Source organism: Microtus pennsylvanicus, chromosome 9 (genome assembly GCF_037038515.1).
Source record: "Microtus pennsylvanicus isolate mMicPen1 chromosome 9, mMicPen1.hap1, whole genome shotgun sequence".
NCBI lineage: Eukaryota > Metazoa > Chordata > Mammalia > Rodentia > Cricetidae > Microtus > Microtus pennsylvanicus.
The window spans coordinates 100,151,903-100,165,787 of NC_134587.1; the positions used below are offsets into that span (position 1 = coordinate 100,151,903).

The following is a 13,885-nucleotide window of genomic DNA, read 5'->3' on the forward strand; positions in this document are numbered from 1 at the left end:
AAAACTCTTGAGTATATTCCTTCATGTTTTATTTTTAAGCAATTCATGAAACCCAATTGTACTTCAAGTGAGAGTATGAAACTCATTTTTTGTTAAGAATTACAAGATAAATACCTAAGGTAGAATGTACTTAGCATAATTATCTTTGAAGTTTATCTACTCTCACATCCCAGGGGCTTCACTTTCATCAATTATTAAAACAAAAAGTCTGATAACACTTCCAAAACCTGGAGATCTTATGTTTGCCTAATCTTTAGTGTGTTGATTGTTTTCTTGATACTTACAACTAGTTCTTTGACTATTCAATTCCTTGTCAGGTGTGTATCTGACAAAGAATCTCCTCTATTTGCAAGATATCTGTTCTTCACTCTGTTGTTTTACCATTCCTTTGCTGTAAGAAGGCTTTCAATTTTCTAAGTGCAATGTGTCACACATTGACATTATTTCCTGAGACACAGGATCAGTTTTAGAGACATTACCTATACCAGTATCTCTACAGCATGTTCCTAACTTTGCCACTAGAATTTTATCCTTTCTTCCTTTCTAATTTTTTAAGCAATCTGGGTGTGAGATTTATTACTGAATATTATTTAGTAGTGTACAGGAGAGCACTGTGGAAGTTCTCAGAAACACAGGCTTCACCACTTGTCCAGGAAAGCACAACTGGGGATAGTTTGACCTCACAGCCATCAGGAATGAGGTGCTTCTCAGAGATCATGTCTTCAAATTTATCTACATTTGAATTGGTGAAGCCCCACTTCTTTGAGATGTGGATATTCTGAAGGCCTGAGAACTTGAACTTGACTCTATACAAAACCTCAATTACATGTCCTTTTCTACAGCTTCGTGCGGATGGGCATGGTGACCAGAACCATTTAAACCCTCAACACTGAGCCCTGGGGTTTCCCCAAAGCACCATGTATTCTTGACTGTACCCTAAATTTGGCAAAGCATTGCAATTAGAGACTTTAATAATGGCCAAAAATGATGGAGGAAGGTCCATTGGTTAAAAAAATTAAGAAACTGCTTGGCTGGCCCTCAAAGGTTAAAAAATAGGTGGGAGGAGTAAACAGAACAGAATGCTGGGAGGAAGAGGAAGTGAGCTCAGAGACGCAGACTAGATAGCTCTGCTCTCTGAGACACACACAATGAAGCTCCGACCCAGGATGGACGTAGGCTAGAATCTTTCCCTGTAAGACTGATGCTACACAGATTATTAGAGATGGGTTGATTGGGATATGAGAATTAGCCTGTAAGGGCTAGAGTTAATGGGCCAAGCAGTGTTTAAAAGAATACAGTGTCTGTGTAATTATTTCAGGGCATAAGCTAGCAGGCAGCCAGGATGCTGGGGACACAGCCCCGCCGCTCATATTACTACACAAAAATTGTTTTCAAATTCTGTTAGAACAACTAGACAACAGCCTGCACACATTACCAAAAAGGCTGATGTTTACAATCATTCTACACTGGTTCCCTGTAGGGAAGAGAACTTGGTCAGCTTAATTAGCTACAAATATAGTTTCATTTTTATGTTGAGGTCTTTTATCCATTTGGTGTTTACTTTTGTTCTAGGGGATAAGAGTATAGTTTCATTCATCTAAATATAGATATTTACAGTTTTCTTTGTACCATTTCTGAAGACCCCATTTTTCCTCAAATGTCTATTTTTATCCTGTTTGTCAAAAGTCAGGTTGATGAAGTTACATGGCTATGTATCTGGGTCATTCATTTTATTACATTAGTCTGTGTGTCAGTTTTTATGCTAGTAAAATGCTATTTTTATTTGAGCTTTCCTGCAGTCAAGCATCATTCATTTTTGGGGGGTTGTGTTGGATAATCTAGGTATTTTGTGTTTCTGTGCATATTTCTATGGTTTATTTGCCTGTTACAAATTATATTGAGTTTTGAGTGGGTTTGCATTTTTAATATAAATGAAGCAGTGTGGGCACAAATAAAACAGCTGATGTTCATACACAAACTTCTCCTTGTGACATACTTAATTTGCATAATGTCATGTTATAATCAGTTATAAAGGCAAAATATTTTTATTATTATGACTGGTGTTGTTGCCTCCCTTCCAAAACTTACTAATGTATTTATAAGAAAACAGAAAAATTTTCAGACATTAATTAGCATATTTGTTATATCAAGAAGTTATAAACAGTGTAAAAGCACAGCTTAGATACAGGCAAACCTAAATGATGAGAAATTGATACAAAATTGTATGTCTACCACAATATGCTTTCAAAATCATAACTGTGCAAAATATCTTAATAATATGAAATATTTATTAAAAATACCTTTACTATTAACACTTTTCTATTACATATTTTGCTTCAATATCTTTTTCCTGTATCCCAGTAATTCTCCATAAATATTCTTGAAATGAACGATATTTCTCCCAGAAGATGCTTGCCAACATCTGGTGGTATTTCTGTTTGTCAAACCTTGAGGGAGAATGCCTTCTGATTTTTTTATAGAGGCCTAGGGAGCTGCAAATAGCCTACAAAGCACAGACCAGCCCATTGTTCTCTATACAAGAAAGAATTATCTGGACTGAAATAGCATGAGTGTCAATGTTTTTGTTGAAAACACACACAATTCACAAAATAGAGAGGGACCCAGGCACTATAACACAAGGAAAAATACATTCTAAATAATGCTGTACATAGCACATTTTCATATGTACACTCCTTCATGTAAAACCAGCAATGATTTCCTTAGCACAAGAAATTGACAAAGGTTTCAGATTAACTATATTAAATGCTTGTAGTGTGTATAATTCATTAATGTGAGATTTTGCTGATGATTCAAGAATCATCTTGTTTTTATTTAATTCAGGTTTGACTGTGTTTTCCTAGACCCAGTTTATCCAATTGGGAACATTTCTTCTAGGTCTTTACTAAATCCCCGATGAGCTTGTTTTGATTCTAAATTGAAGATGTGGAAAAACCAATATCGACATAAAGTCCATGGAAGGAAAAGAAATTGTGGTTGAGTGAACACTTGTGTTGAAAAAAAAATACTTTTAATGTTCATCTTGGCAAAACTCTCATGGCTTAACCTAACAAAACCACGGTCAAAAATAAACAAACAAGTAAATATGAAGAAAGTAAACATCCAGTGACGTGAGGAGATGGAGCTGATCAGTAAAAGTAACCCATAACGTGAACTTCTTATTTCTCACATGCAGAAGTCATGCATGCAGGTTGCACTTGGTTTCCCAAAGAGTTATAATGACATGTTTTACATAATTATCGGTCCAAACTGATTAAGCCTGGTCATTGTAGTCTGCAGAGTGGTTAATTACATTTGACTGAGGTTAAATCTTACCATTACATCTCTTTGAAAACAGACTTTTAACATTGAAAGGTTCCATCATTACTTCTTAGAACTGGAGTAAACTGAATGGTTTTGTTAGCTGTCATGAGATGTCTAAGGGAATAACAAAGGGAGGCAGGCTTTCCCAAGAAGTGTCAGTGTTCTAACGTCTCCACACCTGAAGTTCTGCTGATGGTGGTTTTGCTGTTGTTGTTGTTGTTAGTGATATGGTTATATATCCATACATACACACAAAATGTCCTTCTCAAATTGCTGTGTATTATTTTTCCAATTCAGCTCCTGGGGTTTTGAGTTCTAGATTATCACTCTTCTAAGTAGATTCTGCTCCCAAGAGTTAAAGCCAGACCTGTAATTCATATTTACTCAGACTGTTGCAGGTGTGCTCAGATTTAATGTCTGGTATGCTTAGGGGATATGTAAATGCATAGCTGTCTCACTCCTCTTCATTATTTGGATAAAATATTACAATATCTTCAAGCAGGAACACACCATTTTAAAGACATGAGATATTAAAATAAGCATGTTATGATCTTCATCTTGAATTTGGAATCTTAAAAAAGATTTTGTTTTATTTTAAATTCTCTCTCTCTCTCTCTCTCTCTCTCTCTCTCTCTCTCTCTCTCTGTGTGTGTGTGTGTGTGTGTGTGTGTGTGTGTGTGCGTGCGTGTTGTGGTGTTATGCACACAAGAGAGTAGTTGCCATAGGAATCCAGATGAGGGTATCAGTCGTTGTGGAACTTGATTGACAGTGGTTGAAAGGTACCTGCGTGGATATTTGAACCAAACTCTTGTCCACTCTGTGGTCAACACATGTTTCTTAACCATTGAGCCATATGCATTCTCTCCAGTCTTTTAGACACTTAGTGAGGTGATTTAATTTGAAAGATTAGCTATCCAAGGATTCCATCTTGGAGTAATTGCTTTTAAAAAGAGATTTTTTAAAAAAGAGTTTAAACGATCAATGTTGATTTAATTATTCTGAGGCACGGCATTATTCTCCCTTAATCTAATCCTACATAATTTAGAACACAACCTATTAGTACAGACTGCTGTCATTTGTTCCTTTTAAAGTAACCTTCATTTGGGCCCATCCAAAACAGGACTGACTGATAAAGCTTCTAGAGATTTTCTATCATTTCATTTGAAGTGGGTGGTTAGGAACACAAAGGATGGTGGTTAGGAGTTATAATAAGAAAATAAAACTTTGGAAATGAAAATTAATTTTTATAATGAGTAGGTAATTATACTTGTTTTTATAATTAAAAGTAAAATGTCTAAATCCTTCTTTATACCCATAAACAGATGATCCTCTCTTAATAAAGAGACTTCTCTTAACCATGAAGGGAACCCAGAGACACAGCACTGTAAAAATACTGAGAATAAGTAACTGTTGAGTAGCGCTCATCAGCAACAGTGTATTAGTATCACTTGCTCTAAGATCAAAGAACAGCAAAGGAGGAGAATAGGAGATAAGAGATAGAAGAAAGGGGAAAGCTGTACTATCATGTGGCCATGATACAGTCAATGCAATCATGAATCACAACACAGATGTCCAGTGGGTCTCCAAATGATTGCTATTAACAGTCAAGTGGGTCAGCAAGATCCAGCTTTCCAACAATGAAATATGAACTAATCATACATCCTGTAAAAGAGGTTGACACTGTCTCGACTTGTTGAATGCAAACACTGCTGAAACTGCCATCCTTCAAAAACAGTACCAACCCCACAGTCCCACTTGTTTAAAACATGGGTCACAAAATTGAAAAAAAAAATGTCATGAGCTTATGAACACGGGAGGAGTACCTGGGACAGGAGGTACAACATAATAACAAGAATTTCTGCTTGACATTTTAGTACTCTTTGAGATTTGTGACTTTTCACTTAAGTACATGGTGTGGGTGCACCATCCAGAAGTACTGCAACTCTTCATGCTGTGTTTTGTTTCTTATATTATCATTATAACAACAGTGCAGTAATTTGAGATGCAAAATCATTTTTATTCATGATTGAAGACACTACAGATAAAATACTTTACAAGGCTTTAAAGAAAAACATAATATGAGGTCCAATTGTATGTGCTTTTTAATGATTTTGGTGTACATTGCTCCAGTTTTATGTCATTCAGTTAACTTTACTATTTACATAGTAAATATATATATATTCCTTTTCATATTAAATATTTAAACATTAACTGGGGTTTAATTAGGTGTGCTTTTCTCAATCTCCCTATTGCATTTTGATGAACTCCTTGGTTATTCAATTAATGTGTGAATGATTTGCATAAAGTCTATTTATACTCTATGGGCTATTGTAGAATCACTTGATATTTTCCCTGTTATATTAATGGATCCATTTACTATTGTACTAGTGGGAAATGAACTCCTATAATTGGAATCTAGTAAGATACTTTACAGCTTATTAGCTTAGGGGTAATTATCTGCATGTTATATTGCACATTGAATTGCAATTGAAAGCAGCTCATTATAATATTCAAGAGAAGTGCCAACAAAAATAATTAAATTGTTACAGTAACCCTTGGCTTCTAGTGAAACTGAGCACATGTATTGAAATTGTTTCTTTAACTTGTATGCAGTTGTGTTCCTTTTTGGTAACTATTCTTTTTCTCTGTTCCCTTTCTTTTTTCTTTTTTAAATTTGCTGCTTGCCATTGCAGGAAGTAGAGGTTTGTATGCTGTTTCTCTGTTTCATATATTATTTTAGATTTTATATGAATCCATCTATTTTAATTTATCATATACACTTAAATCGTGCTATTTCCCTCTCTTAGGATGATTATTTCCGCACCTGGAGCCCAGGAAAACCATTTGATCAAGGTAAGAATCCATTATTTTTAAATAAAAATATATAAATTCTCATACCTGCTATATTCTAGAAATAGTATTCATTGCCTGGTTAGACTTTAAAATGCTGAACACATAAACACGCACGAGAGGAAAATCTATGCAGTAACTATGTTTATTTCAGTATAATAAAGTCAGGAAGGAGATAATTAGGTACATGATTATGTCAGAATTCCATTTATTTTTAGAAACATGGCTTAGATTGCTGATTTGAGATTTTTAACTTTATTTACCATGTCTATTTTTATTGGTTGTTACAAGTCACTTCATCTAGTTTCTAGGGGTATCCATCTGGCAAGTAGATTTATTTGTGAAAATTTTCCAAAGAAATATCATTACCGTCTCTACTTTAACTGATTAAAATCTTTCATTTAAATGGAAAACTCTTGGTGATTACATTAAACAGAGGCCTTAGCAAGACCCTGAAGAAAATGCTAGGCACTAAATACTACTCTCCAACTCAGTAGCTAGATAGAGCTTGTGCCCTCGCTAGCTCACCTAATGAAGGAAGCCACACTGACCAGCAAGCTTATTCATGTAAAATGAGAACATTCCTGTCACCATAATCGTAATAATTCTACATCCTGAGAGCCTTATTAACCAGATTCCGTGACACAGTACAGAATGCTTTTTACAGGTTCAAAACAAGCATCTTCAGCTTCAGAGGATGTTCTTAACACAAAGTATACTTGGTGAAGCAGTAGTGTTTGGGACTCAGTCAATGTTCGCTGGGCATAATGAAAGACATAAGTTATAGAGAAAACAAAATCTGGTTTGAGACATGTTTCTGGAGGTTCTAGTCCAAGAGAGCTCTTCCACTTTGATGTGTGTACCTGGAGAGGGTGAACATTGCGGAGGAAATGATTTAGATCACAAGCAAAGAAGCTAGGAGAGAAGTAAGGAGCTCAGAGTTCTCTGGCCTCTCCCAGGGCATGCCCCTCAAGGAGCTGTAAATCTGCATGACTCTACTTGTTAAGGGTCTGTGCCTCAAAACTCTTCCACCTTACAAGACAACACTTTAGTGATTGGATCTTTAAGGAACTATTTCATAATCAAAGTCACAATTAGATCTAGAAACATTTGTATGTTATGTTAAATATTCTCAAGATCTGGCTGTGCATAACCAATGGAAATTTTAGTCTGGCATATGAAGCAAGAATTTGCACCCAAGTAATGCTTCAGAATTCGTACTTCTTTATCTGCTTCCATTACATTCCATATTATACACAATATATTATATACTATTTGCATTCACATTATATTACCAAATTTAGCCCTGTTTTATTTATTTAATCTCATACTAGGATTTAAATAATTTATTTTCCTCTTGGTTAACCAATAAGTCATGCCATTGTGCTCAGAAAAAAAAATGTAATGAAAATATTACGTCAAACAGAATGAAATGCATTCATGTTTTTTTCTTGGAAAACAAATTTTTATAATGGAATCAATAATCCTTGACAATTGGAAATTATCTGTAACATTCAGTCTTGTCAATCTTGATAAATGTTGTTATAATAAAGTTGCTTTGATGACATTTATGAGTGGAGAGTGTATTGAATTGTGACTTCTCTTTGCTTGCATAAAACTGGTTATCATAGGAAAAGTTACTAAAAGTAAATATAATACAAGAATTATTTAATCTTAGCTTGTTAAGTATATATCATAAATGTCATATTTATTGAATAGAGCTAAGATTATGACTAAAAATTTTGAAAACTGTCTAATATTGTTGTTATATTTAATATGTATTAGTTTTCTTAACCCAACAATAGCTCTTCAGACTTAGTCGGGGTTATTGATGAATTGAGGAAGTCAAATTCTTGCCTGTGTGATGGTACTTCAAAGAAGACAAGCAAGGATTTCAGCTCAGGAGTTCTAACTTCTGGTACAAGGCCCTAAGTACTCTGTGCTATTGATAATCATATAGTTTCAGGAAGATACGAGAACTCAATTCTTGCACATATAATTTCATTTACATATACATTTCAGATTATGTAGTTCAGTGGTATGCATTGTAAGTTTTGGTTCTCTGTGTGTATATAGTATAAACTGAGCAACATTCCTTTTCTCACCATTGCAAAATCTTTGTATACTTATTGATATTGTACTAGATATAAGCATGTTACCATTTGCTGTGTTATAGGCCTACAGTATTTTTATGCTATCAAACCTTAAATTTTGATAGACAGGATATATATTATTGGTCCATAAGCACACATAAAAATGATATGCAATAGAGAAGCATATTACATTGATATGCATATATCATCCCATTTGTGAACCACCCTAGGAGTAAGAGAATATTTCAAACCCCATGAGATCTGAAAAATACAGAATTAAGTTCTACTAATTTTAATATATTTCCAATTTTTTAGATAGCCTGTTTTTCTTCAGGGTATCTTAGTTCAAAGCTAATTGATCTATTGAACACAAGATAAATTATAAGGCATTTAATGCATGCTTAAATATTAGCATATTTTATTTATGAGTATATATGTATTGTAAATATGAGTTTATTTTATTTATGTTTTAAATGTGAATTAAATTACATATTTTGTTAAAATAGTGAAGAGAAAGTTATTATATTATTGCACTTTTATATGCTGTCGTTTATGTCTTCCAGACTAAGTACTTTTAGTATAAGATATTACCTCCATTATTAATAATGCTTCAACAACATTCCCTTGTGCATGCATGAAATATGGACAAATATGCAAAGAAAATCTATGTTTTTTTATATGTAATCATGCACAAATACATGCATATTCTTGCCAAGTAGTTTCTTGTTCATACATATCTCAGGTTTCATAGTTTTCAATGTAACAATTTAAAAAATCTCATTTAAGATTCTTTTCATTTATCACAACATTTCCAGTTTGCTTTTTTTAATCTACTAAAATAAATAATTAGAAGGTTGGGAACCTATAATGGTTTTGTGTGCTTAAGTAAACCATTTTGATGATTGTGACTCTGCTTTAAAAATGAAATAAAATACGTGGATGCAAAATAAATAGCTTTGCGTTTCTCCATGCCGAGTTCTCTGTGATACTGCTTCTCTTCATTAGTGTGGTTAATCATAAGTTGACATAACTGAAATCAACTGAAAAATAGCTTTAATGAGGACATACATCTTCTCGAATAAGACCTAGACTTTTTATTCTGTGTTTACTGTGAAAAATTAAGGAGAAATTCATGAGTGAACATAGAGTAGTAGAAGAAACCTGATTTAAAATAATTTAGTAATGCTTTGAATAAATTTACAGCAGGTTTTAAGGGCAAATATGCACTTATTTCTTTTAACCCTGTTTTGTCTATGAAAATGATTGAGTAGCATAAAAGAGAAATAAGTAGAATTTTCAGCAGTACTTCAAGTTTTTTATACAATCTGATTGAATTAATGAACTGTATTTGTACCTGTCATATTTACTCAAAAGTATGTATTACACACAGAGTAACACACAGACACATACACACAGAGACCCACAAAGACACAGACACATACATAAATACAGACACATACACACACACATAGACACACACAGACATAGATGCACAGAGACACAGAAACACACAGAGAGACCCACAGAGACACACAAGTGCACACACATGCACATACACCCATAAAAAGACACAGAAGCACACACATAGGTGCAAATGCAGACCCACAGAGGCACAGATACACACAGACCCACAGATGCACAGATATACACACACACACAAAGAGAGAGATAGACTCAGACAAACAGTCACAGACACATGGACACAAACTTATAAAAACAGACACATAGACAAATATAAAACCCAGACATATCAAACACACAGACACAGACAGACACACATACGCAGAGAGAACCTGAAACACACAGAGACACACACAGAGACATAGACATAGACCCAGATACATAATAGACACATACACACACACACACACACACACACACACACACACACACACACACTTGTGTGTGAAATAAATAGGAAGAAAACATGCAATCTGTACTTTTCTTTTTCTGTTACGAAATACCTTAGGAATCTAATTAAGAAAGAGTTTATTTTGGATAACTGAAAGTGTAGTCCATCTTGGCAGAAATAGCATGGTAGCATCAATGCTTAGGGGAAAGAACTATTAATGCTATTGCTCAGTTCTAATTCCTTTTTTCATTTCTTTTGTGGTTCCCAACCATGGATAAGTGCCTAACATCAGAATAGGTTTCTCTTGCCTCAGTTAAGCCAATCTAAACACGGGTAAAAATTTCCCATAGGCTTGTCTCTTAAGTTTGTCTCCTAAATTTGTCTCCTGAGAAGCTGACAAATATGAGTTATCACCCCACAGTAGCTTCTGGTTGCTCTCCTTGTTTTTTACCAGGGAGAGGATTGTAATTAACAGATTTGCAACTAGAAACCTAGATATATACATAGTTATTTCTTTTGTGAAGTGCCAATTTTATTTGGTAGCTGTGCTCCCCTGTTTTGCAGGTGTCTGGGGGTTAAAATTAGTTACTAGAAATATAGATAGAGACTTCATGAAGGCTGTTTAGACCCTGTGACACTTTGGAAGTGCCGTGTCCTCCAGATCAAGTCCTCTATGTGGAGGACAAATGAAGTCTTACTGTTCTGTTTCAGTAGATTTAATTTAACAAATTTTAGAGATGAGTTATGTGAAGCCATTCCTACACTCAAGACGCCGAAAATGGCAAGAACAGCTGTGGGAACAGTTAGAGGTGGAACTAGATGAGCTGTGTACCAAGTTTCTAAGGAGGGCAGATGACAAAATCCACTCCTCTGTTTGAGAGAACAGTCACATGCTCAGCCATGGGCTTTGCCATCATTTCTCTCTTTTTGTCTTCAGTCCTAAAGGCTTCCCCTCATTCTCATTGGTTAGTTACATTCATCTGTGCAGTGTCTTCCACCACGACATACCAGTCACAACCAGATTTGTTCCCAAATTATCAACATCTCGCTGCAAAACACATGACAAAAAAACTCCTTCTGGAGCTTTTGTTCTCATCAATGACTATAGCTGTCCCTTATACCAAGTTTATAACTATTTCTAAAATTAAAGAAGTTAAGTGTTTGAACAACTAGATGCCAACGCTTGTTTTCTCTTCTTTTAAATATAGTGATGTACTTAAAACACATATTCTGTAGATAGACTTCCTAATGCCTGGAGTATAACTTGTTTACATAAGTGTTATGTTTTTCCTACTCTTACTTTGGGCATTTCTTAGTAATATTCTGAAACAATAGGATGGTCTGATCTGTATTTCACAATAGAGACATGGTGTTCTACAATAGGACTTTGTTTAAAAGCTTAGAGTCTTTTAGTTTTGTTTTAGTGGAAAAATCAGTCCTCTATTAAAATTCATTGAAGACAATATATAAAGAAGACTGCATTATTTTGTCAATGTTTTTCAATCATTTAAAATGTGAGTTTGAACCTCTGTTTAATGTGAATAATTTTGGATCAATTAACATTGTTTGATTTAAGATTTTTGAGTCATTTTTTAACAAAATCATTTTTAGAAGATAACATTCACATGCTAACAGTTGAATTGATTCACATCTTATGCTGTTTGATTGGTCATGTTAATAACTTTGTATCATAGAATCCTTCTATACTCCTAAGGTAAAATATTCAGACATTGTATTTTGCCAAGGCATCAGTATTACATGCTCAATTATTCTATGTTATTCTATGACTGCACTTTTGTTTACCAGCACCCAGATCTGAATAATCACACAGAAACTGTATTAATTTACACAGTTTGTCCAATGTCTTAGACTTCTTACTGGCTAGCTCTAACTACTAAATAAAAGCATTTTATTAATGTGTATATTGCCACAAGGCTACGGCTTACTGGTGTGGTACATTACTCTCTAGGCAACATCATGGCATCTCCTCTACTCTCCCTGTGCTCTCTCTTCCTGTCTCTGTTTAGATTTACTACACAGCTTTATCCTGCTAAGCCACTGTCCGAAACAACCTATTTATCAACCAATAAAAGCGACACATATACAGAAAGACATCCCACAGCAATGTTATGCTTAGAATACATGAGAGATGGCTCCTCAGTGAAATGTTTATTTCCTTTGTTTAGTCCTCGCTGCATCAAATCTAAAAAAATAATCATTCTACAATATTTCATTGTTTTAATCTATATAATAATGTTCTGTCTCCAAAGTATAACAGAGTGTGTAAAACACATCTGGTTTTGGGTCATAAATTTAAATTGAGATTAGTCATACTTCATTTGCTTTATAGAGCACTATCCTGCTCAGGTGTACAAGAAGTAAAATTATGCGTATTTCTTTTCAATGAATTTATATATTAGAAAATTTTGAATCAAATTTGTGGAGCATGCCATGGGGTTGATAAAATTTACACTAAAAGTATTTTTTGAGTTTGGAATACAATTTCTTATTATTTTAATTTTTGTTATTCAAGCATGAGTAATATTCCATGTGGTTATTAAGCCATAGTTTATTAGAGACTTCATTGGCCAACGAAGTAATTCTAGCATTGTTTTATATGAGAATTAATCACTTATTTGTACAGTGAAAATATTTAGACCAGGATCCTAAATATTTTTAATTACATTTCTTTTGTTTATTATGTGTTTGCATACATGCCTGGAGGCCGAAGTAGGAGGAACATTTGGTTGTGCTAATGGCTAATCTTCCTAATCAGGGGACTTTGTGAACAGTTATAAGGTAGTGATAGAATCAGATACTTGACACCAACTTCTGGCTTTCGAATGTGTCTGCGCCCGTATGAACACACATGGATACACTTAACGTCACACATGGGCATAAATCACACACATTTAAACAAAATGGATGTGGAATATGTTCAGGACTAGTAGTTAAACACTTAATCATTAAGCACACATCTGAATATTTAAACTTGTTTGGAAACATTAATAAAATCATTTTAATTATGTAACATTATGTGGGTGGAGTAAATTTTCTGTTCTTGGAAATTACTTACAATAAACTGTAAACAACTGAGTATGCGACAAAAAGAATATTTCAAGGACATGAAAACTAGCTGTAGAATACAGTCTTGGAAGCTTTGGATTCACAAATTTTATCCACAATGCTAACCCTGAGTATATAAATTCATGTGTCATTGGGATTATTAAAATGATGGAGCAATATGACTCCTGGTAAAAGGACATGCTGTGCAAACCTGATGACCTGAGTTCAAACCTAGAACCCAGGTGAGGTACCTGGATGAGAGGCTCCCATCTGTTTTCCTAGAGCCAGCATTCCTACTACAAGGTAGTAAGCAGATGTAGGAGACATAGCCAGAAGCTCACATTTCAGTGAAGTGAAAGAAATCAAAATAGAGACCCTGCCTCAGCGAAAAAGTGAAAAGAGATGAAAAGAAAGAACCAGTTCATGAAAAGTTATCTTCTGACCTTTTCCTGAATGCCTTGGCATGCATGTCCCAGTGGACATGAATGTACACACACAGAGATACACACACACACACACACACACACACACACACAGAGAGAGAGAGAGAGAGAGAGAGAGAGAGAGAGAGAGAGAGAGAGAGAGAGAGAAACCTTAAATAAATAAAAATGGATATTTAAATATTTTAAATATTATTAGACATTTACAGTTTGATAATGCAGTGTCCTGTATTTGTCTCTCCCATTGTGTTGTCTCTGTGCAT

The 13,885-nt window shown here is 34.4% G+C and overlaps 1 protein-coding gene and 1 non-coding gene across 7 annotated transcripts in view; one reads left to right on the plus strand and one right to left on the minus strand.

Moving 5' to 3' along the window:
- The window catches only part of Spock3 (SPARC (osteonectin), cwcv and kazal like domains proteoglycan 3), a 365,812-nt gene that overhangs the window by 131,562 nt on the left and 220,365 nt on the right, over positions 1-13,885 (plus strand). For all 6 annotated transcript variants that reach the window (XM_075986866.1, XM_075986868.1, XM_075986867.1 and 3 more), the window contains exon 3: positions 6,129-6,174. In XM_075986866.1, the coding sequence (XP_075842981.1) occupies positions 6,129-6,174 (46 nt within the window). The remainder of the gene's footprint in view (positions 1-6,128; positions 6,175-13,885) is intronic.
- Positions 1,384-1,513, minus strand: LOC142858025 (small nucleolar RNA SNORA70). Its single transcript, XR_012911919.1, has one exon. It is a non-coding gene; the product is annotated as a small nucleolar RNA SNORA70 (small nucleolar RNA).